The 21,760-nt window shown below is 40.0% G+C and overlaps 2 protein-coding genes across 12 annotated transcripts in view; both read left to right on the forward strand.

Annotated features, from left to right (window-relative positions):
* LOC114282933 (putative acyl-activating enzyme 16, chloroplastic) overlaps positions 1-21,760 on the forward strand; it is a 104,886-nt gene that overhangs the window by 22,337 nt on the left and 60,789 nt on the right. For 6 of the 11 annotated variants that reach the window (XM_082872703.1, XM_082872705.1, XM_082872704.1 and 3 more), the window contains 2 exons: positions 4,824-4,929; positions 12,667-16,123. In XM_082872703.1, the coding sequence (XP_082728829.1) occupies positions 4,824-4,929; positions 12,667-15,591 (3,031 nt within the window). In that variant the 3' untranslated portion in view covers positions 15,592-16,123. Of the gene's footprint in view, positions 1-4,823; positions 4,930-12,666; positions 16,264-16,523; positions 16,578-16,681; positions 16,763-18,193; positions 18,332-19,048; positions 19,209-19,940; positions 20,021-20,144; positions 20,291-20,358; positions 20,417-20,493; positions 20,824-21,760 lie in introns of those variants that run through there. The other 5 variants (XM_082872709.1, XM_082872714.1, XM_082872713.1 and 2 more) reach the window with 3 other exon arrangements.
* On the forward strand, positions 5,925-8,493 carry LOC114260735 (uncharacterized). The gene is made up of 2 exons (XM_028200912.2): positions 5,925-7,190; positions 7,421-8,493. The coding sequence occupies exons 1-2, from the start codon at positions 6,023-6,025 to the stop codon at positions 7,456-7,458; spliced, it is 1,206 nt and encodes a 401-aa protein (XP_028056713.2). The 5' UTR covers positions 5,925-6,022; the 3' UTR covers positions 7,459-8,493.

Below are 21,760 nucleotides of genomic sequence, written 5' to 3' on the forward strand. Positions count from 1 at the left end.
TGGAGATTGTTTTAAGCCATACAAAGACTTGCGCAGTTGACATACTTGTCCCAAATACTCCCCCCGCAGCTCGAAAACCAGGAGGAGGGGCCATATAAATTGTCTCAAGAAGATCCCTATGCAGAAAGACATTCTTGATATCAAGCTGATAAAGGGGCCAAGAATGGGATGCGGCAAGAGAGATGAATAGACGAACGGAGATAAGCTTGGCAACCGGTGCAAAGGTAGCACCAAAATCCTTGCCAGGAACTTGAGTAAAGCCCTTGGCCACTAAGCGGGCCTTATAACAGTCAATGGAGCCATCAAGTAGGTACTTAATAGCAAAGACCTATTTGCAACCCACGGTACTCTCGCCAGAAGGTAAAAGAACCAAATCCCAAGTATGATTTTGTTCTGAAGCTGCCATTTCAGTCTGCAGTGCCGCCACCTATTTTGGATTCTGAAGGGCCTTTGACACAAACCAAGGAATAGACTCGGACTCAAGCTTGCCAAGGAAACAATGATATAAGTCGGAACCCCTGTCATATGAGAGATAGTGGGAAATGAGATGATTGGTACTACACAGATAACCCCAACGATTGGGGGGATGGCGATCCTCGAGGAGGATTACGGCGAGGAAGGGAAGGAGAGGTATGTAAAGGGGAAGAATTACCTGACCCAAGATCCGGAGAAGTTGCAGGAGGGGGCTGAGCATAAGAGCGGCGAGAGTATACCTGCAAGGGAGGGGGGAAGGAGGCGAAGGTAGAGGATGAGAGGGGGGGCAACCTCATCCACAACCGCATTCAAAATGGGGGTCGGGCGAACACTTGGAGTAGCTGAAGGGGAAACCTGCAGCGGGGGGTTAGGACTAAAAAAAGAAAAATCCTCACAAAAAGTAACATCCAGAGTATGGTGAAAATGACGAAACATAAGATCAAAACATCTATACCCTTTAGACATGGAAGAATACTCCAAAAAGACACAACGAATAGACTTGTCATCTAACTTAGTGCGAGTAGGATGCCGGTTCTGAACAAAACATATACACCCAAAAACATGAGGCAAAAGAGGAAAAATAGTAGTATTAGGCATAAGAATATGGAATGGAGTAAGGCCATATAACACACAACTAGGAGTCCTATTAATGAGATAGACAGTAGTAAGAACAACCATGTGCCAATAAGACTTGGGCACACTCATACCACGAACAAGACAACGCATGACAAACATAATATGACGGTTTTTACGTTCAACCACACCATTTTATTCAGGGGTCCGAGGACATGTAAGTTGAAGAATACCCGTTCGATTAAGGTGAGAACAAAACTCATTGGAGATGTATTCTCCACCATTATCAGAGGGTGTTCCTAACAATGGTACAAAATTGTGTCTTAACCATTTGCAAAAACTGAACAAAGATGGGAAACACATCAAACTTGCGGCGAAGTAAATAGACCCAAGTGCACCTAGTGTGATCATCAATAAAAGTCACATAATAACGATGACCCGAAAAAGCAGGAACAGGAGAGGAACCCTAAACATCAGAATGAATAAGGTCAAAAGCACTAGGGGCACGTGTCATATGTGGTATATAACTAGTACGGATATGTTTAGACAACTTACAAGTAACACAATGAAATTTACAATCCTAGCAAGTTTTATTTCATAACGGAAAAAGTTGACATAAATATTGAAAGTTAACATGACCCATACGAGCATGCCATAACTCTAAAGTTTGAACAGAAAAAACACAAGATATAGAAGCAGGAAAAACAGATGCCTGAAAACTGGCTAAAGGCAAAGAAGGTTGGTCCGGTGGATCCCCAAAGTAGTATAGCCCATCGCGCTCATATCCCCTGCCAAAACTCCTCTTCGAACTCATATCCTGTAAAAGACACGAAGAAGGTAAGAAGATGACGGCATAATTAAAGGTTTTGGCAAGACGACTAGCAAATAAGAGATTATAAGCAAACTTGGGAACATGCAACACAGAAGATAAAGTGATATCAGGGGATAAAGACACAACACCCCTATGTTGGACAGAAGAGCAAGAACCATCAACAAGACACACAAATTTGGCAACAATGGTGGGTGCAGGAGAGGAAAGAAAAGAAAACTCACTAGTCATATGATCATTAGCCCCAGAATCCAGAATCCATGAAGGATTAGCAGACCGAACATAGAAAGCAGTAGAAGTACCTTTAGCAAGGGTGGCAGTAGAGGATGATAGACCAAGAGAACCAGTGGTGAGAGACCCAAGTTGGGCTTGAAGCTGACCAATTTGAGTTTATAACTGCTGTAGATTAGGGACATTAGGAGGCTTAGAAACAGGAGTAACGTCCACCAAAGTAGCAATGCGAGCAGAGCCAAAACTACGTATAACAAGACCACGAGGTTGGGAAGGGCGTTGCCTTAACTCAGGATGAAGTTTGAAGCAATGAGCTTTGACATGTCTAGGCGTACCACAATGATGATAGGTAACAGAATTGGTGGAACTTCGAGAACCAGAACTCACGGCAAGAGTCATCTGATCTGCTAAAACTGGAGGTACTAAAGGAACATTGGGCTGAACCAATCGCCGGCGATGCTCATCACTGTCAATTGTGGCAAAAACCTCATAAAGAGATGGCATGGGTGATGTGTTGAGAACTTGAATTCGAAGAGATTCAAATTCAGAGTTTAAACCCATGAGAAATTGATAAGTTTGCTGCCGGGCAAGCCTGTTGGACACAAGGGAGGCGGCTTCTGGTGGAAGGTCAGTCAAAGGCTCATATTGAGCAAGTTCCTCACAACGAGCCTAAAGATAGCCAAAGAATTCAGCTACAGAAAGGCCAAGAGAGGGTTGAGAGGCCCGGGCTATATCTTGGTAAAACTCGAAGTTGCGTGCATCATTGTGAGCATGAGCGTATATCTGTGACAATGCCTGCCACAAACTCAGAACTGTATCGCAATAAAGAAACATATGATAAATTCGGTCTTCCATGGAATTGAACATCTATCCTAATATAGTACAGTTATCGATATCCCATTGAGCACGTATAGGGTCTGTCGTAGCTGGCGAGGTAATAGTAGATAAAAGCCAATGGGCCTTTCCCTTTCCTCCAAGGTAGAGTTTTAGGGAACGGCTCCAAGTAGCAAATTTTTTTCCATTCAACACCACACTCATAATACGATGAATAAGAGTGTGATGGGAAAGAGAAAAATTAGTACTTGGAACAGGCACAGGTTTGGTGGAGACCGCAGTAGATACCTCAGTAGGAATGGTAGAAGATAATAAGTTATCCATGGGGAGATAATGAGGGCTAAAATAGACAGCAATATAGCAACACAGCAACACAGTCCGAGTAAACAATCAAAAAAGTCAAAAAAAACTCAACGGCTAAATGCTACCAAGTAAACAACCAGAAAAGCCGGAAAAAACTCAATGGCTAAAGTGCTTAAAGCATTAGCACTACACCCTGTAAAAGGGAGAAAAAGGGTTCAAATCACCCTAAAGAGGGTATCAAACCGAACTAGGCCAGGGAAAGACCTAGTCGAAGTGTTCTATGCCAGGATGAGACCTGGTTGGCAACAGCAAGGCCCTCGACAGGTGTAATACAATCCTGCCGAGGGGTATAGGAGGGTGGGTAAGTGGTTTCGGGTGGTCTAGGAGTGGTAGGGTAGGCTGTCGGGTGGTCTAGAGGGGAGAAGAGGTCTGTTGGCTATTGGAGGAAGAAGAAAGAAGATGAAGAAACTGTTGGGCAGTGAAGAACATGGGCCATGAAGAACATGGGCCAATAGGGAGGAAGGGGTGGTCTAGGGTTTTTGTGTTTTGGCTCTGATATCAAAAAGATTGAAAAGAATTATTTGGCTTACCTATGAATGAGGTAAAGCCTTGTATTTATAATGAAACGATATTACAAAATAGGAAACAAACAAAATAGAAAACAAACAAAATAGGAAATAAAGATAAGAAAAAAGGTATTAAATCTGTGATTGACACAATCACAGATTTTATACACACTGCCATAATTACAATATCACTCTTTCCTAATTCCAACACTACCATAATTATAATATCACTCTTTCCTAATTCCAACAAGTCAAATCATTCTCAAATTATTTGTTCCGCATGAATGATCATCAGTCCTTGAAGTTGCTCTTCTTTTATTACTATATGGGAAGCAAAAAACAAGCTTAAATTGTATCTTCAAATATGGGCCTTACCATAACAAACATGACCCTTTTCTGGCTTGTTAACAAAATAGCCCTAACTTAAAACTCATCTTGAGACAATATGATCCATAATCACAGCTTTGTAGTCTCTTGTGATGATTTTTGGAGCTTCTATATAGTGCTAGAAGGGTCTTTTAATAGGTTTCAATATAAAGAAGACCTCAGGACCTTGTAGTCAAGCATTGCTGGAACTTGATAGGTTAGTTGCTTCTGGTATACTTAATTTTCTTATGTTTTAGGTGTTATAGGTTTTTTGATGTTTTTCTATTTTTAATGAACATGGGCTATAGTAGTGGGGTCTATAGATTGATCTATAGGTCAAGTTATAATATTAGATCATCATAAAGTTCGTTATGAAAAAAATTAATTTGAAGTTTTAGTCTTTGTAGATGTTAAGTCAACAGCCTTCCAAACATGTTTTCCAATGGAATTTATTCATGGGAATTGTCTGTAGTACCCTTAGGTACATAATGCTCTAAATTGAAATTTTATCTACAAAGACTAATTAATATATCTTAGTGGTTTAATGGTATCCTAATCTCATGCCTGGATGACTTGTTTTATTGCCTTTGTCCTCTTCTTGCATTCAGTTCTGTGACTTTTCTACTTGTTTCTATACATTACTGCAGTGGTATTCAAAAGCAGATTTCTACGAGCTCCACTGCTCGCAAGCTTGTTGCACTTTTCTTTATAAATATTAGTTTGGCATACATGGACTTCAAGAGAATTTATGAGGTTGGCACTTTCATTTTCTTTCTCTCTATATATATTGTGCTCTTTCAATTATTTCCTGTGCTTGTGAGTCATCAACATGAGAATTTATCTTATTAGTGTTTCTTATTTTTCTTGGGTGATAATCACAGACTCACTCTACGATTAGGAGCTTTAGCCCTATTATAAGAATCGATTAGCACAAAGACTAAAAGGATAAGGTATTAAGGATCTAATAAGAATCTTTTATTAAGCCTCTTTCTCTAAGGTTAGTAACTGTTAGAATAGTTCTTTTAGTTATTTTTGTTCTCTTGTTAATATTTACTTAAGTTGAGGGTACGATGGTCATTTTGCTACTTTAGGTTTTTTATATATATTTGAGTGATGTACAGTTGAGGGAATTAATTGGTTTTTAATATATACAAAGTTCTCTCTTCTTCTTCTTCTTCTTCCTCCTAACTTTCAACCCTAATTTCTCCATTTTACATTCTCACTTGGTATCAGAGCAACCTCTTCTTCATTAGAAAGGGTTCTACAGATTCTAAAGATTGATCTGAGGTGACCGAGATGTGCTGATGTCATCAGCCGTACGATGACGTCAGCATGACGTCAGCAGTGTACGGACGGGTCCTTCACCCCTAGACTCGAAATTGCCTCCTGAGATTTATGGTGATTTTTGTGGAATTTTTTGATCATCCCTGATGTGAGTTTTCGATTTTTGAAACTATTTCGTGTTTTTGGGACTGTTTTTTTGAATCTGCCTTTGGGACTATTTTTTCTGGTTTTTCTTGCTGGGCTCACTTCCCTAGGAGCCGAAAATCACCCCTCTAAGGGTTCTTGATCTTAATTTGTTGTTTTACTCCTGTGGGGTTGATATTCTGTTCAATTTGTGGCTGTTTCTGGAGCCGAAAATCACTTGTGGCTGTTTCTGGAGACGAAAATCACCCCTCTAAGGGCTGACACCCTTCTAGCAAGGGATATTTGTCCTCTCTTTATTGATTGCTACTGTTGAGTTGATGTGTTGGTCTCATTTGGTTTCAAACTTGGTTGTTGAGCTAGTTCTGTGTTTATAGTGGTGATTGTGGGTATTGACTGTTTGCAAGTCTGGTTGATCATTATGGTTGAGATTGAGGCTAAGGCTATAACTATGGATAAAGATGATGATATGCCTAAATCTATCACTACAAAGAAATTGAATGGTGCTAATTATTTGGCTTGGGCCCATGCTGTCAAGATTTTCTTACGAGGTAAGAAGAAGTCCCGCTATCTTAGTGAACTCCCTCCTTCTACTGATGATAAGGATTATGATGATTGGTGTTGTGAGGATTCTTGTGTGATGGGTTGGATTTGGCATAGTCTGGAACCACAAGTTGCTACTACCGTGGAATTTTGTGATACCTCTAAGGCCATTTGGGACTCCCTTGCTGAGTCTTTTTCAACTCAAAGTAATGTCTCTCGAGTCTACGAGTTATATGAACAGATTTTTGCTATGCGTCAATCTGGCCGGTCTCTTCCTGATTATTATAGTAGTCTCAAGACTTTGTGGGATCAGTTACTGCAGCATCGACCTTTCACAACTGATGTGACCACCCAGAAACAACATTGGGAGGAGTTTATGATGGCTTCTTTACTTTCTGGCTTAGATCCTGAGTTGCGAGGGTTCAAAGATCAGATTCTTGCCAGTGACACTCTACCTTCGGCTGCCAATGCCTATTCTAGGCTGTTACGCTCTTCATTGGGACAGGCACAATCCACTGTTGGGTCTTCTTTATCATCTTCTGCATTGGTTTCCAGTAGTAGTGATCATGGGTCTACTCGCGGGGGTTTTCATAGTTCTTTTGGTTCCCGGAGCTCTTCTTCTGGTTTCCGGGGCTCTCGTGGAGGTGGTTCTCATAGTGGTGGCTCACGTGGTGGTTTCCGTGGTGGCAGTAGTAGTGGACCTGGTTCTCGTACACGTGGTGATCGCAAGTGTACTCATTGTGGTTCCCAAGGTCATACTGAACCTTGGTGGTGGCAAAAGCATGGCAGACCTGATCATGTCCATCAGGTTATGGATGTCCCCTCCTCACAGTCTTCCTTGTTGTCCACTGGCTCGGATGCTTCTCCTGTTACTTCGCATGAGACACTCACTACTCAAATTAGTGAGCTTACTGCCCTTGTCCAGTCTCTCCGGCCTAGTCTAACTTCTTCCTCTACTACCATGGCTAGTTCAGGTAATATTGCATGTGTGGCTAAGTCCTCTCAGCCTTGGCTCCTAGACTCTGGTGCTAGTTCTCATGTCTCTGGTAATTCCTCTTTTTTTGATACTCTTAGACCTATTGATCATACCATTATACTTGCTGATGGATCTTCTCGGCCTGTCTGTGGTCAAGGTCCTCTTCATCCCACTCCATCCATGTCCTTACCTTCTGGTCTTTATGTTCCTAAATTTCCATTTAATTTGCTTTCTGTTAGCCAATTGACTCAAGCTCTCCATTGTTCAATAACCTTTTCTCCTACTTCATGTGTTTTGCAGGACCTCCAGACCAAGAGGATGATTGGTTCGGGGCATGAGAAGGATGGCTTATACTTTTTGGACGCTGAGACGTCTCCTCCTTCATCTGCTGTGTTGAGTGCTAGTGTATCTCCTCTTCAGTGGCATTTTCGCTTGGGTCATCCCTCCTTGGCCAAACTCAAGTTAGCTGTTCCGGGTTTGAGTCATGTTTCTCAGATTGAGTGTGAAGCCTGTCAATTGGGGAAGTATCATCGTAGTTCTTTTCCTCGTCGTAGTGTTAGTCGTGTGTCTGAGTCTTTTGCTCTTGTCCATACAGATATTTGGGGTCCTTCTAGAACTCCTACTGTTAATGGGTTCTTTTATTTTGTTATTTTTGTGGATGATTACTCTCGGATGACTTGGTTGTTTTTAATGAAACAAAGATCTGATTTGCCTTCCATCATCTCTAAGTTTTATAATGAAATCTTTACTCAATTTGGCAAATGTATTAAGATATTTCGGTCTGATAATGCTTTAGAATATGTGCAATCTATTGTAACTACCTTTTGTGATGCTCATGGTATTATTCATCAAACTAGTTGTCCTCATACATCCCCACAAAATGGTGTTGCAGAACGGAAACACCGCCATTTGCTAGATGTTGCTCGCACCCTGATGTTTAATATGCATGTCCCCAAACAGTTTTGGGGTGATGCTATTCTCACTGCTTGTTTGCTTATCAATCGCATGCCCTCTAGTGTTGTACACACATCTCCTTATTCTCTGCTATATCCCACCACATCTCCTTTTCCCTTGCCTCCTCGCATTTTCGGGTGTGTGGCCTTTGTCCATGTTCTTGACCCTGGGTTGGATAAGTTATCCCCTCGTGCACGCAAGTGTGTGTTCTTAGGTTATTCTCGCACTCAAAAAGGGTACCGGTGTTATCATCTTGAGTCTCGCCGCTACTTTGTCAGTGCTGATGTAACGTTTTTTGAGTCTACTCCGTTTTTTTCTTCCTCTGGGCAACAGTTATCTACTGATCTTCTCTCTTCTCGTGAGGGGGAGCCAGCCTCTCTCGCTCCTACTCTTCCCTCTTATGCTCCTTCCACATCCACTCCTCTATCCTCTCTCTCTCCTCTCACTTCTACCCCTCCTTTGCAGGTTTATCAACGGTCTCAAGATCGTCGCATTGTGTCTTATGGCCCGGCCAGTTCATCTCCTTCGTCTGAGGCCCCTGTTCCACCTGCTGCTCTACCATCTGATGACCTTCCTATTGCCCTCCGCAAAGGTAAACGCACTTGCACTCAACATCCTATTGCTCATTTCGTTTCTTATGATCGCCTTTCTCCTGGTCTTCACTCTTTTGCTTGTAGCTTGTCGAGTATTTCCATTCCTCGCACCTATCTTGAGGCTATGTCCATCTCTAGTTGGAAGTTTGCCATGGATGAGGAAATGCATGCTCTTCATCAAAATCAAACCTGGGACCTTACCCCTCTGCCCTCTGGCAAATCTATTGTGGGTTGTCGTTGGATTTATACTGTTAAGTATCTTCCTGATGGAACTGTTGAGCGCCTTAAGGCTCGCCTGGTAGCTAAAGGCTACACCCAAACCTATGGTGTTGATTACTTGGAAACTTTTTCTCCTGTGGCTCGTCTTAACTCTGTTCGGATTCTTCTCTCTGTTGCAGTTAATCAGTCTTGGCCTTTATATCAACTGGATATCAAGAATGCTTTTCTCCATGGTGATCTCCACGAGGAGGTCTATATGGATCAGCCCCCTGGCTATGTTGTTCCCGGCCAAGAGCATCTTGTTTGTCGATTGAGGAAGGCCTTGTATGGTCTTAAGCAGTCCCCTCGTGCCTGGTTTGATCGCTTCAGTGCTGTTGTGCTTGCCTATGGCTTTCACCGTTCCACTTTTGATCACTCTGTTTTTGTTCGCCACTCGTCTACTGGGAGTATTGTTCTTATTGTCTATGTGGATGACATCATCATTTCAGGGAGTGACTCCAATGGTATTGCTGCTTTGAAGCAGTATTTGGGCCAACAATTTCACACCAAAGACTTGGGCCATCTTCGGTATTTTCTTGGGATTGAAGTTGCCCGTTCTTCTCAGGGCTTGTTTCTTTCTCAACAGAAGTATGTTCTTGATCTTCTTACTGAGACTGGTCTCTTAGGCACTCACCCCAGTGATACTCCCATGGATTCTAGTGTCAAGCTTGCTGGTGACACTGGCGACTTCTTTCCTGATATTGGTCGTTATCGTCGGTTGGTTGGCAAGTTAATATATCTCATTGTCACTCGTCCAGATATTACCTATGCTGTGGGTGTGGTCAGTCAGTTTATGCATGCTCCCCGCCAACCCCATTTTGTGGCTGTCTGTCGTATCTTGCAATACTTAAAGCGTGCTCCCGGTCGGGGATTGCTCTATCGCCCCTCTTCCTCCTTGTCTGTCGCTGGCTGCAGTGATGCTGATTGGGCTGGTAATACGACTGACCGCCGTTCCACCTCAGGCTATTGTACTTTTGTTGGTGGTAATCTTGTCACTTGGCGTAGCAAGAAACAGACCGTCGTTGCTCGTTCTAGTGCTGAGGCTGAATATCGCGCCATGGCTCATACTGCTTCTGAGATGCTCTGGGTTCAGTCTCTTCTCCAAGATTTTGGCTTTTCTGTTTCCACTCCTATGCGCATGTTTTGTGACAATCAGGCTGCTATCTTCATTGCCAATAACCCTGTGTTTCATGAACGCACCAAACATATCGAAGTTGATTGCCATTTTATTCGTGATCTCTTACTCCGCAAGCAACTGGTGACTCCTTATGTTCGTTCTGAGGATCAATTGGGTGATATTCTCACCAAACCTTTGGCTCGGCCTTCATTTCTTCGTTTGTCTGCCAAGCTGGGCATGTTCGATCTCTATGCTCCAGCTTAAGGGGGAGTGTTAGAATAGTTCTTTGAGTTATTTTTGTTCTCTTGTTAATATTTACTTAAGTTGAGGGTACGATGGTCATTTTGCTACTTTAGGTTTTTTATATATATTTGAGTGATGTACAGTTGAGGGAATTAATTGGTTTTTAATATATACAAAGTTCTCTCTTCTTCTTCTTCTTCCTCCTAACTTTCAACCCTAATTTCTCCATTTTACATTCTCACTGTAACCATTAGCCTGTGCTCTATCTCTGTTGATCTTTTTTCCCTATTCTTGGATCTTCTATTTCTGTTCAGTATTCCACATGAAAGTGTGAGAATAGTGTTCTCCGTTTTCCTTTTCCTTTTAGGATTAGGAATTAGTGTTAGTGTTCTATATCTAATAGCATTCTCTATCAGTGATGTATTTTGTTTAGGATTAGGATTTAGCATTCTATATAAGTGAGTGATGTATTCTTTGTTTAATTCAATGAGATATACAGTTTGACTCAGAAAACTTACATGGTATCAAAGCATGGTTTGAACTGAAACCCTAGAAGCTCTCTGTGAGTTAATCACAAATAGTCTCTCGAAAATCAGCCCTCTGGTATTTTCTCTCTGAGTCGTAGGTCGTGACTGCCTCTGTTTCTTCTGTGTTCGTCTGGTTCGAGCGAAAGTCTCGAGTTGTCCTTCGTCTGTCATCTGGTTCGTCTCCCTGGTACTCTACCTCGCAACCCATTCGTGAAAACCCTAGCCTCTGGTTCGTGATCTGTCACTGGACTCGAGTCGTCGTCGTCGTTGGTTCTCTCCTGCTTCGCTTCGCGCGATCGAAGCGCTGTCTATGCCGGCTGCTCTAGAGTCGACTTCGACTTTTGTCTTTCTCTCTTTCCCTCAATCTCTCTCTCTCTGTCTCTGTGTGTGTAGTTCGAAGTTGACCTACGGCTGTCTTTCGTGACCACCATTTCTCCTTCATTCTTCTTTGGACCAAACAAGTTCCTGATTATTATACTTTGACCCCTCATTTTTTTATTATTATTATTATTTTTGCTGGTTATCACACTTTGCCCCATATTTTTCTTCTGGTTCATCACAATGTCAGAAGATAAAATTCAGGCTATTAAATGCAAACTTACTGGTGACAACTATCCTTATTGGTCTAGTGTTATGAAAATTTTTCTTCTCGGTCGAAAAAAATTGGGTTATGTTTCTGGTTCTGTTCCTCGACCATCAGACCCGAAGGAGGATGGATATCTGACTTCCTGTGATACTTGGGATTGTGATAATGTCCAAATTCTGACCTGGTTTCATAATTCCGTGACTGACCGTATTGGAATGATGTTTTCCAAGTACAATACTGCCAAAGAAGTATGGGATTATTTACTAGGTGTCTATCAGCAGTCCAACTTTGCCAAGCGATATGAGTTGGAAACAACTATTCAGAATGCTCGTCAGCGGGATCAGACTATTCAGGACTTTTACATTGAGATGACAAGTCTCTGGGATCAGTTGGCTCTCATAGAACCACCTAGTCTCAAGATACTAGACACTTATGTTGAGTTTTGGGAGCAGGGTCGTTTAGTACAGTTCTTAACAGCCCTCTCCCCTCAGGATGAGGTTATTCGAGGTGGCATCCTTCATTGATCTCCTCTTCCCTCTGTGGATGCTATTGTTCGTGAACTCTTCTCTGAGGAAACCCGTCTTAAGACGGCCAGTCAGACTTTGCCTCCTTCTGTCTTCTTGGCTCCTGCCAAGCAGCCCTTGTTATCGACCCCTCCTCCTCATCAGCTTCAGGCCACTACGAAACCCAAGAAAGGACCATTAGGGCCAGATGAGTGTACTTTCTGCCATCAAAGGGGTCATTGGAAGAACAATTGTCCCAAAAAGGGACGTCAGCTTGCTCCATCTTCTTAGACACAGTTTCGCGGTCCTACTTCGGGTACTTTCCGACCTTCTGCTGCTTACACTGCATCCACTCCGGCTCCCGATCCTGACTTGGCTTTCCTAAGTGCTCAGGTTGCACAACTTCAGCATATCCTGTCCACCTCTCAGTCATCCACATCTGCCTCCGTGCTTGCCTCTCTTCATTCAGGTTTGCTTGGGTCCTCTTCAGATAACCCTTCTTCTGTCTGGCTTTTTGATTCTGGTGCCTCTCATCATATGACTCCTCACATTTCCTTACTTCAAAATTGTATTCCCCCACCCGTTCCTATTACTATTAGTATGTCTGTTCTGTCTGTCGGGTCTGTCTTACCCTCTGCCATGTCTGCTGTTACTATTCCTTCTGTTCTTTATGTTCCTCAGTTATTTGTCAGTTTATTATCTATTAGTTAACTTGATGCGTCTGGTTTTGATGTTATCTTTTCCTCTTCTGTCTGTTGTGTGCAGGATCGGGTGTCCAAGAAGCAGATTGGGACCGGCCGTAGAACTGGAGACCTCTATGTGGTCGACGGCTTGCATCTTCCTTTATCCACCTCTCCAGCTGCACTTTCCTCATTTCAGTTAGATTCTCAGTCGAGTCAGTTTTATTTATGGCATTCTCGCCTCGGTCATTTGTCTGTTGACCGCTTACGGTCTTTAGCTCAGTCAGGATTGTTGGGTAAAGTTTCTCCTAGCCAAATTGATGAATGTCAGGGGTGTAAACTTGCTAAAATGTCAGCCTTACCATTTAATAAAAGTACCTCTATTTCTGTTTCTCCTTTTTCTCTTGTACATACTGATGTCTGGGGGCCCTCTCCTGTTCTTATTAAAGGGGGCTCTGCTTATTATGTATCTTTTATTGATGACTGCACCCATTACACTTGGGTTTATCTTATGACTCATAAATCTGATTTCTACCAGATATATCGTACCTTCCAGTCTATGGTCACTACACAGTTCAGGTCTACTATTAAATTGTTGCGGTCTGACTTGGGTGGGGAATACTTTAAAACTGAATTCTGTGAATACTTGGCCAAATTAGGTACTATTCACCAAACTTCTTGTACTGATACACCTATCCAAAATGGTCAAGCTAAGCGTAAACACCGTCATCTCCTTGAGACAGCTAGGTCTCTCCTTGTCTTTGCCTCCGTTCCGACTCCGTTTTGGGGTGAGGCAGTTCTTACTGCTGCTTTTCTTCTCAACCGTATGCCTACTCCTCTTCTTTCTGGTCGGTCTCCTTATGAGGCTCTGTTTTCTCAACATCCTAATTACTCCCTCCTTCGTGTGTTTGGGTCTGCTTGTTTTGTCCTTTTACCCCGTAAAGATAGGACCAAACTTAGTGCCCGGTCTGTCCTATGTGTCTTTTTGGGTTATAGTCTCACTCAGAAAGGTTATCGCTGTTATGACCCTGTTTCTCGTCGCCTTTATGTCTCCCGCCATGTTGCCTTTCTCGAACGTCTATCTTATTTTCAGCTTCCTCCTCTCACCGCCCCTGTTTCCAAAGAAGATTTGATACATATTGATCCATTTCCTTCTGAGGTTCCGTCTGATGAGTACATCTCCACAGTTACTCCTGAGCTTATTCCATCTTCTCCTCCTGCCTCACCTCTAGCTGCTTCTCCTTCTTCGGCCTCTTCTCCTTCTCCATTGTTAGTTTATTCTCGTCGCAAGGCTCCTCCTCCACCAGTTGACTCTGCCCCTACTGCTGATCCTCCTGCTTCTGACGACTCTGATCCTACTGCACACCGATATCCTCTTCGAGCGCATCATCCTCCAAACAGGTTGAGTTGGTCTAATACTTGTTTTTCTGCTTCCTATCGTACCTTTTTGTCTGCTATTCACTCTTTTGTAGATCCTCAGTCTTACAAGAAAGCCTGTCAAGATCCTCATTGGGTTCAAGCTATGGAGGATGAGTTGTTTGCTCTACAGAAAACTAATACATGGGAGTTGGTTTCTTTGCCTGCTGGTAAGAATTTGGTTGGTTGCAAATGGGTCTACAATGTCAAGACTCATTCTGATAGTTCTCTTGAGCGCTACAAAGCTCGTCTGGTTGCCAAAGGTTTCTCCCAGAAATATGGTATTGATTATGAGGAGACGTTTGCTCCTGTTGCCAAGATGACTACTGTCCGTACTTTAATCTCTGTCGCTGCTATTCGTTCTTGGCCTCTTTATCCGATGGATGTTAAGAATGCTTTTCTTAATGGCCATCTCACTGAGGAGGTCTACATGCGTCCTGCCCCTGGTCTTCACCATTCCTCTGGCCAAGTTTGTCGTCTTTGGCGTGCTTTGTATGGTCTGAAGCAGTCTCCCCGTGCTTGGTATGATTGCTTTCAGACTGTTGTTACCAAGCTTGGATTTCATCCTTCTGCTTCCGACTCTGCTTTATTTCTGAGACATACCTCGATTGGTTTTGTTGCTCTCTTACTATATGTGGATGATATGATCATCACTGGCTTTGACTCTACTGCTATCACTGAAGTCAAGCAGCATCTCTTCCGTACCTTCGAAATGAAGGATCTGGGACCATTGCGGTATTTTCTCGGTATTGAGGTGGCTTCTTCTCCCAAGCGTTACTTTCTATCCCAAGCTAAGTATGCCAACGAGGTTATCCATCGTGCCAAGCTTACTGACACTAAGCTTTCTGATACCCCCATTGAGCTTAATGTGAAGCTGAACACTGCTGATGGTGTTCCTCTGGACGATCCTACGTTATATCGCGAACTTGTGGGTTGTTTAGTCTATCTGACAGTTACTTGCCCTGATCTTGCCTATGCTGTCCATGTGGTTAGTCAGTTTGTTTCTACTCCTCGCTCTATACATTGGGTTGCTTTGCTTCGAATTCTTCGCTATTTTCGCAGTACTATTTTACAGGGCTTGCTATTATCTTCTACTTCTTTGTTAGATTTGGTGGCCTATGCTGATGCTGATTGGGCTGGTGATGTTAATGATCGTAAATCTACTTCTGGTTTCTGTATGTTTCTTGGCGATTCCCTGATTTCTTGGAAAAGCAAGAAACAAACTGTTGTTGCCCATTCTACTGCCGAAGCTGAGTATCGTGCTATGGCTCATGCCACTGCTGAAATTGTCTGGCTTCGTGGTCTCTTATCTGACTTGGGTGTCCCTCGGTCTTCCCCGACCTCTCTCTATTGTGACAACCGAAGTGCTATTCAAATTGCTCATAACACTGTCTTTCATGAACGGACAAAGCATATTGAGATTGATTGTCACTTCATCCGTCAGCATCTACAGTCTGGCGTAATTTCGCTTCCTTTTGTTTCTTCAACTCTGCAACTTGCTGATTTCTTCACCAAGATTCACACCACTGCTCGGTTTCGGCTTTTTCTTGACAAACTCTCAGTGTTTTCTGCTCCGTTTTCCTTTTCCTTTTAGGATTAGGAATTAGTATTAGTGTTCTATATCTAATAGCATTCTCTATCAGTGATGTATTTTGTTTAGGATTAGGATTTAGCATTCTATATAAGTGAGTGATGTATTCTTTGTTCAATTCAATGAGATATACAGTTTGACTCAGAAAACTTCCAGAAAGATCCCTTACCTTGAACTACATCAACTTAGTTACTAACAATGAGCCTATATGGTTGTTTGGTTTGGTTTGGTATGGTTTTTCTACCAATGCACCCCCATCTAACGTGAACAACTCACTAACAAGAACATAACTTTTCACCAACTCATACAATCATTTATGTGACAATTGAGGTCACAAACATTTTTGTATCAATAGAGTATAAAGATCCACCAGGTGTTGGGTCCAATGCAGCAAAATCAATTTACTTGTATTACTTGTCATCTGACTACATTTTTCCTACCCATCTGTGCTTTTCTTTTGGGATGATATTTGTTTCCTCTTCATATATTGCTTAGTTGATTTTGTCTGGTTTGCAGGGGAAATATCTTACAAAAAGTCAGAAGCAACCTAAATATCTTGTTTCAGCATTGGACTGGTTATGGGCAAGAATAATTTCTTTGATATTATGGCCAGTACATATTTTGGCCAAGAAACTTGTTTATAACAAAATTCACTCAGCTATTGGAATATCAAAGGTGTGAGTTTTAATGTTTGCTGTTCAGTATGACTTCTATCTTCTTCTCTCTTTTTTTGTCCATCTGGTTTTCTTTAAGCTGGTGAATTTGGAAGGAAAGATCTGTTACGTCTTCCAAGACAACCAGGACATAGGATTTGTATGATTTCTTGAAGTTTCTTTCTTCTTTATTTTCTATTTACTCTCAGATAATCCGACAAAATTCTGCTAAGAAGGATTTAATGGAAATAATTAAGCAAAGCCTTTTGTGGTATTCTACAGGCTGGCATAAGTGGAGGTGGTAGATTGCCTTCACATGTTGACAAGTTCTTTGAGGTAAGATGCTTGTGTTTTCTTAGGCTTAAGTAGGGAGATTTGTGAAGTCGTCAGTTCTTACTTCTTTTTTCTTCATAAATTTTCCCTTTTTTATGTACTCACAGGCAATTGGCATAAAAGTGCAGAATGGGTATGGTTTAACTGAGTCATCTCCTGTTGTAGCTGCTCGACATCGTGCCTGTAATGTAAGAAACAAATCCTATTTCTTCTAAAATGTAGGAATTCTACTTGTTAGTTGCTTTCAGCTACAATCATGTCACCCAATGCATACTACAAACTTAAGTGTGTAATGATGCGCACTAATATTGTTATTCTCCTTTTCATTTTGGCTTCTTTTGTTCTCCTTTTTGTTTTTTCTGTTTTAGGGTTTTGATCACAGTATGGTTGTTGAGTTCTTCGCCTTTTGCTGGTCTTCATCTTTGTCTTCCACTGTTTTCTATTTGGTTCTAGGGTTTTTACTGGGTTCATTTTGTCAATTTTTTTGTCATATGGATTTTGGTTGGAATACAAGGTTTGAGATATGACAGTGAGTGGAAATAGAGAATAGGGGTTTGAAAATCAAAGACTTGGGTGTATAGGAAGTGGAGGCGACCCTTGTTAGCTCAAGGGGTGAATTTTTGTTGTGGCGAGGGTAAATTTTGTAGAGGGTGGTGGCCATATTGGGGCTGGAGGGGCAGTGGAAGTAGATATTATCTAGGAGGGTGGTGGGTTCAGTTACTGGGAGAGAATTGAGGGGCTTATTTTTCTTTTTGATTATTTTCTTTGACTTGTCGTTGGACCTCAGTGGTCAATTGGAGGTGATGGCCTGGGCGCTTTCATATCAGATAGGGGAGGCTGCTCTGAGAAGATGGTGGGTGCTTCTTCTTTTCAGGTCTATGGTTTGGGCCAGGCCTAGAATATAAGTAGTATGGAGAAATGGGCTACAAATGGAGAGGTTGGGCCTAAGTTTTTAAACAGGCTGGACGGATGACCTTTGAAGCTCAGAAGATTAAGACCAAATCTGAGTCTATTGGGTGGCTCGGGTAATGGAAGATATTATTGGGTTATGAAAGCAAAATGGCCTGCCGGTGTAAGATGCAAAATAGAGGTAAGTTTATTAACCCAGTGCAGGAGGAGGTAACATGCATAATGTTTCTAGGAAGATGGGTACAGGTATATTGTCTTCCAGTAAGTATAGGCACTTTAGAAGTGGTGAACTATGACAGTCATTTGAAGAAGGGAAGTGTGGGTAAGAGTGATGTTAAGGTTATTAATGGAAGTTTGGGTAAGATTAGTAAGGGTTTTAAGGAGCATGTTAGCATCTACTATGTCTTCATGGAAGATTTTAAGAAAAGGTTTCAGAAAAGCATCAGGATGTCACGTTAGTTGTGTGTGTGTGTGTGTGTGTGTATATACCAACTTATTTTGTTTGCTTGGCATAAGTCCATTATGCAGACTACAGTTTTATTCTAATTTTGATTCTTTTAACCATTTGAATAATAAATTCTGAGTGTTGCTTTCTAAAATCCACTCTAAGCTTAATTCCATTCATCTAGTTTTTATTTATTTATAATTATTCTAGATAGAGAAGTATACTAGTATATCATTTGACATTGTCACAGATTTAACTTTTGAAGGTTCTTGGCTCAATTGGGCGTCCACTTCGACATACAGAAATTAGAGTTGTAGATTCTGAAACAGGTGAGGTTCTTCCTCCAGGTTCGAAGGGCATTGTAGAAGTTAAGGGGCCACAAGTAATGAAGGGTTACTACAAGGTAAACTAATTCATTTCAAATAAATTTGGCATCTGAATTATAGCTATGTACATGTACTTAATAGGCTTGATACAAATATGTATTGGGCAATTTATTCTAGAATCAGTTAAAACTTAAAAACAAATTTTTTTAGGGATTATGTTATCCTCTTATTTAAAAATGTTTCCTTTTGTGCTTAACAAATCTAAAGGACTGGAAACTGCAAAGAAAAGTGGTTAGACTTAAATCTCCTGTTCCATTACGTTAAAGTTCGGATTTCTTTCCTTTGAAAGGAATTTTTTTTTTCTCTTTATTTTTGTTGTAGTCTTTTCACTCGCTGAAAGCTACACTGCTTCCATTCAGAACTTGGTATTAAGGTGGCTGAAACTGTACGTTACACAACTGTTAGATGATAGGCAGCTTTCAGGTGTTAGTAAGATTTCAGTCTAACATTTCAGGACTGTGATGCTCTTCTTTATTAGGGCACTAAAGATTTTATGATCGGTGGACCATTGTTTTAAGATGATAGGCAGCTTTCAGGTGTTAGTAAGATTTCAGTCTAACATTTCAGGACTGTGATGCTATTTTTTATTAGGGCACTAAAGATTTTATGATCAGTGGACCATTGTTTTAATCTTTGAATTCCTACATTTTAGTCTCTGTGGTTCATGTGAGTGGGTGATCTATCTTCTGTCATGGAAAGTTCATTTCATATTAATTATGCTCTTGTTGGATCAGAATGAATCAACCACAAAACAAGTCTTAGATGAGGGTGGTTGGCTAAACACTGGTGATATTGGCTGGATTGCACCTCACCATTCAATAGGGCGAAGTCGTCTTTGCGGAGGCATGGTTGTACTTGAAGGACGTGCTAAGGATACTATAGTTCTTTCAACGGGTATGTCAGATTTCTGTGCTATCTCTTTTAAGAAGCTGTGACCAAAGATTCCTTCTGATAACATGGGACTTCCAGCTTTTTTCTTATTCTGTTTCATTGCGTTTATAATTCCGTCTATCCATCTTTGTTTCGAAAAAAAAAAAAAGAAAAAAAAAACAGTCAAAATTTGTTTCAGTTCCAGCCATGTTTTCTCAGTTTAGAATATCATACCATAGATCTACACCTTTGATATGCTCTTAAATGAATAGGAGTTTTTACTATATTATAATTGTTTGCATTTAAGTGTCATAATTGCTGTAGATGTGGCCTTTAGTTTCATTGGGCCAAGGATACTTTCTTGCTGTAATGCTTACCACTGGTAAATTTTTCCATTTCACTTGTACTGAGTGGCATCTTCTTTTTACTGTTTGCATTTTTTATATGAACATTTCACAGTTGACCAAGAATAAATTTCATTTTTGTATAAATTTTGAGGTTTGGCATTGTAATAGTGGTGACCACATCCATTTGATAATTCATTATAATGCTTCTTACTTATCAAAAAAGAAAAAGCTTTTAATATTTCTTTAAAAATTATGTGTGGTCTCTTAAACAAGGGCCCTTTTTTTTTTTTTTTTTTGGTTTTTATAACTTTACAATTGCACATTGTGTGCAACTATGTCAAGTTCCCTTGAAACTATTTGCCAATCAAAAGTTTGTTCATTAACTGATCTACTGTGTTGGGAAAAATAGGTGAAAATGTTGAGCCATCAGAGCTTGAGGAAGCTTCCTTGAAAAGTAGTTTAATTCAGCAGATTGTTGTTATTGGCCAGGTGAAATTTAATCTTTCTTTTGAATTGGGTTTTTTCGCTCTTTATTTCCTTTTATTGTACTTATGAAAAAACTACCACTCTTGAGGTGATGCGTAACTTTACCTTTGAAAATAATCACGTGTAGGACCAACGTCGTCTTGGAGCTATAATTGTTCCAAACAAAGAAGAGATTTTAGTGACCGCAAAGAAGTTGTTGATTGTAGGGGCGGATGCCTCTGAACTTAGTGAGGAAAAAATGACAAGTCTATTATATGAAGAGCTGAGGAAATGGTAAGTAAAAAATGACCAGTCTCTTTTTAGTTTTATTGTTTTCTACAACTAGATTTTCCTTCATGCAGGACTTCTGGGTGCTCGTTTCAAATTGGGCCAATCCTTCTTGTTGATGAGCCTTTTACGGTAAATGTTCACACTTGTATAGCCATTCCCATATCCATTCTATCTAGTTGTCTTCAACAAATCTTTTTCGCATGCAGATTGATAATGGTTTAATGACTCCAACAATGAAAATTCGGAGGGACAAGGTTGCAGCTCAATACAAAGAACAAATAGATAATCTGTACAAGTGAATCCCTTATCAGCAACAATGTTGTAACTTCAGCTTATTCTCAGAGAAAAATAGAGTAATACATTGAAAAATTGCTACTTGGCTACAGACAAATACTATGATTTCCCTTTCATGTGAAGGTCTTAACGTGGTTTTGTATCTGTACATGGAATAATTATATGTGGAGCAACTGTATGCCTCATGAATTTGTATTTGATAATATTTCTAATAATTTTTTTGGCTCAAAATATTCAAGAAATATTGTGGTTCTGTGTAGCCGCGAAATTATAGTTGTACCGATTTTTTTTTTTTTTTTTATTTATTTATTTTTTATAGTACACACTGCACAATACGAGAGGAATCAGTCAGTAGATATATTAGCTGTTGTTAATGGTTAAAATTTTAACTACTAATTTTAAAGTTGATGGTTCGAACTTTATGACCATCATATATGCAAATTATATGAAAGATAATAAAATTCAAAATAATAGCTTATTTCCATAGCTTCGATATCCTTTTTTTTTTAATTTTTTTTAGATAATTTAATAAAATTATATAATTACAATAATCAAATTGAATTAATTTTTTCTTTAATGATCTATGTATAGAGATTTAAGAAAATAGGCATCTACACATAAGTTTTAATTTATGAATTTATATTCTATTAAGTCCTAATTAAGATTTTTTAAACTTTCAAGTTCCATTAAATTTTTAATAATCGGAATTGCCCTTCAAACAATGATTGTTCATCATTTATGATTATCTATAAAGAAATATGATGATTTGACGTTTATTTTGATTTTCAAAACTTTAAAACATCAATTTTCAAATTGAAAAAACTACAAAAAAAAATTTATGTGCAAAAAAAAAAATTTAAAATGAAAAAATTTTGATTTGATCTTTTTGGATTAAGTTTTTTAAAAATTGACTTTTTTGATTTTTGCGTTTTTTTATTTTTAGTGAATATTTTTAAAATTTTAAACATTTTTTTTTACTTTTTTAGATACAACTTTGATGTATCTAAAAAGTAAAAAATTTGTGAAAAAATATTTTAAAAAATTAATAAATACATAAAAATACAAAAAAATATACTTAATTCTTGTATTATTTTTTTTTTTGTATTTTTGGTATTTAGTAAATTTTTAAAAGATTTTTTTTTACAAATTTTTTACTTTTTAAGTGTATTTATGTTAGGT

This window comes from Camellia sinensis, chromosome 6 (genome assembly GCF_055761805.1).
Source record: "Camellia sinensis isolate YWXY chromosome 6, ASM5576180v1, whole genome shotgun sequence".
In the NCBI taxonomy this organism is placed as follows: domain Eukaryota; kingdom Viridiplantae; phylum Streptophyta; class Magnoliopsida; order Ericales; family Theaceae; genus Camellia; species Camellia sinensis.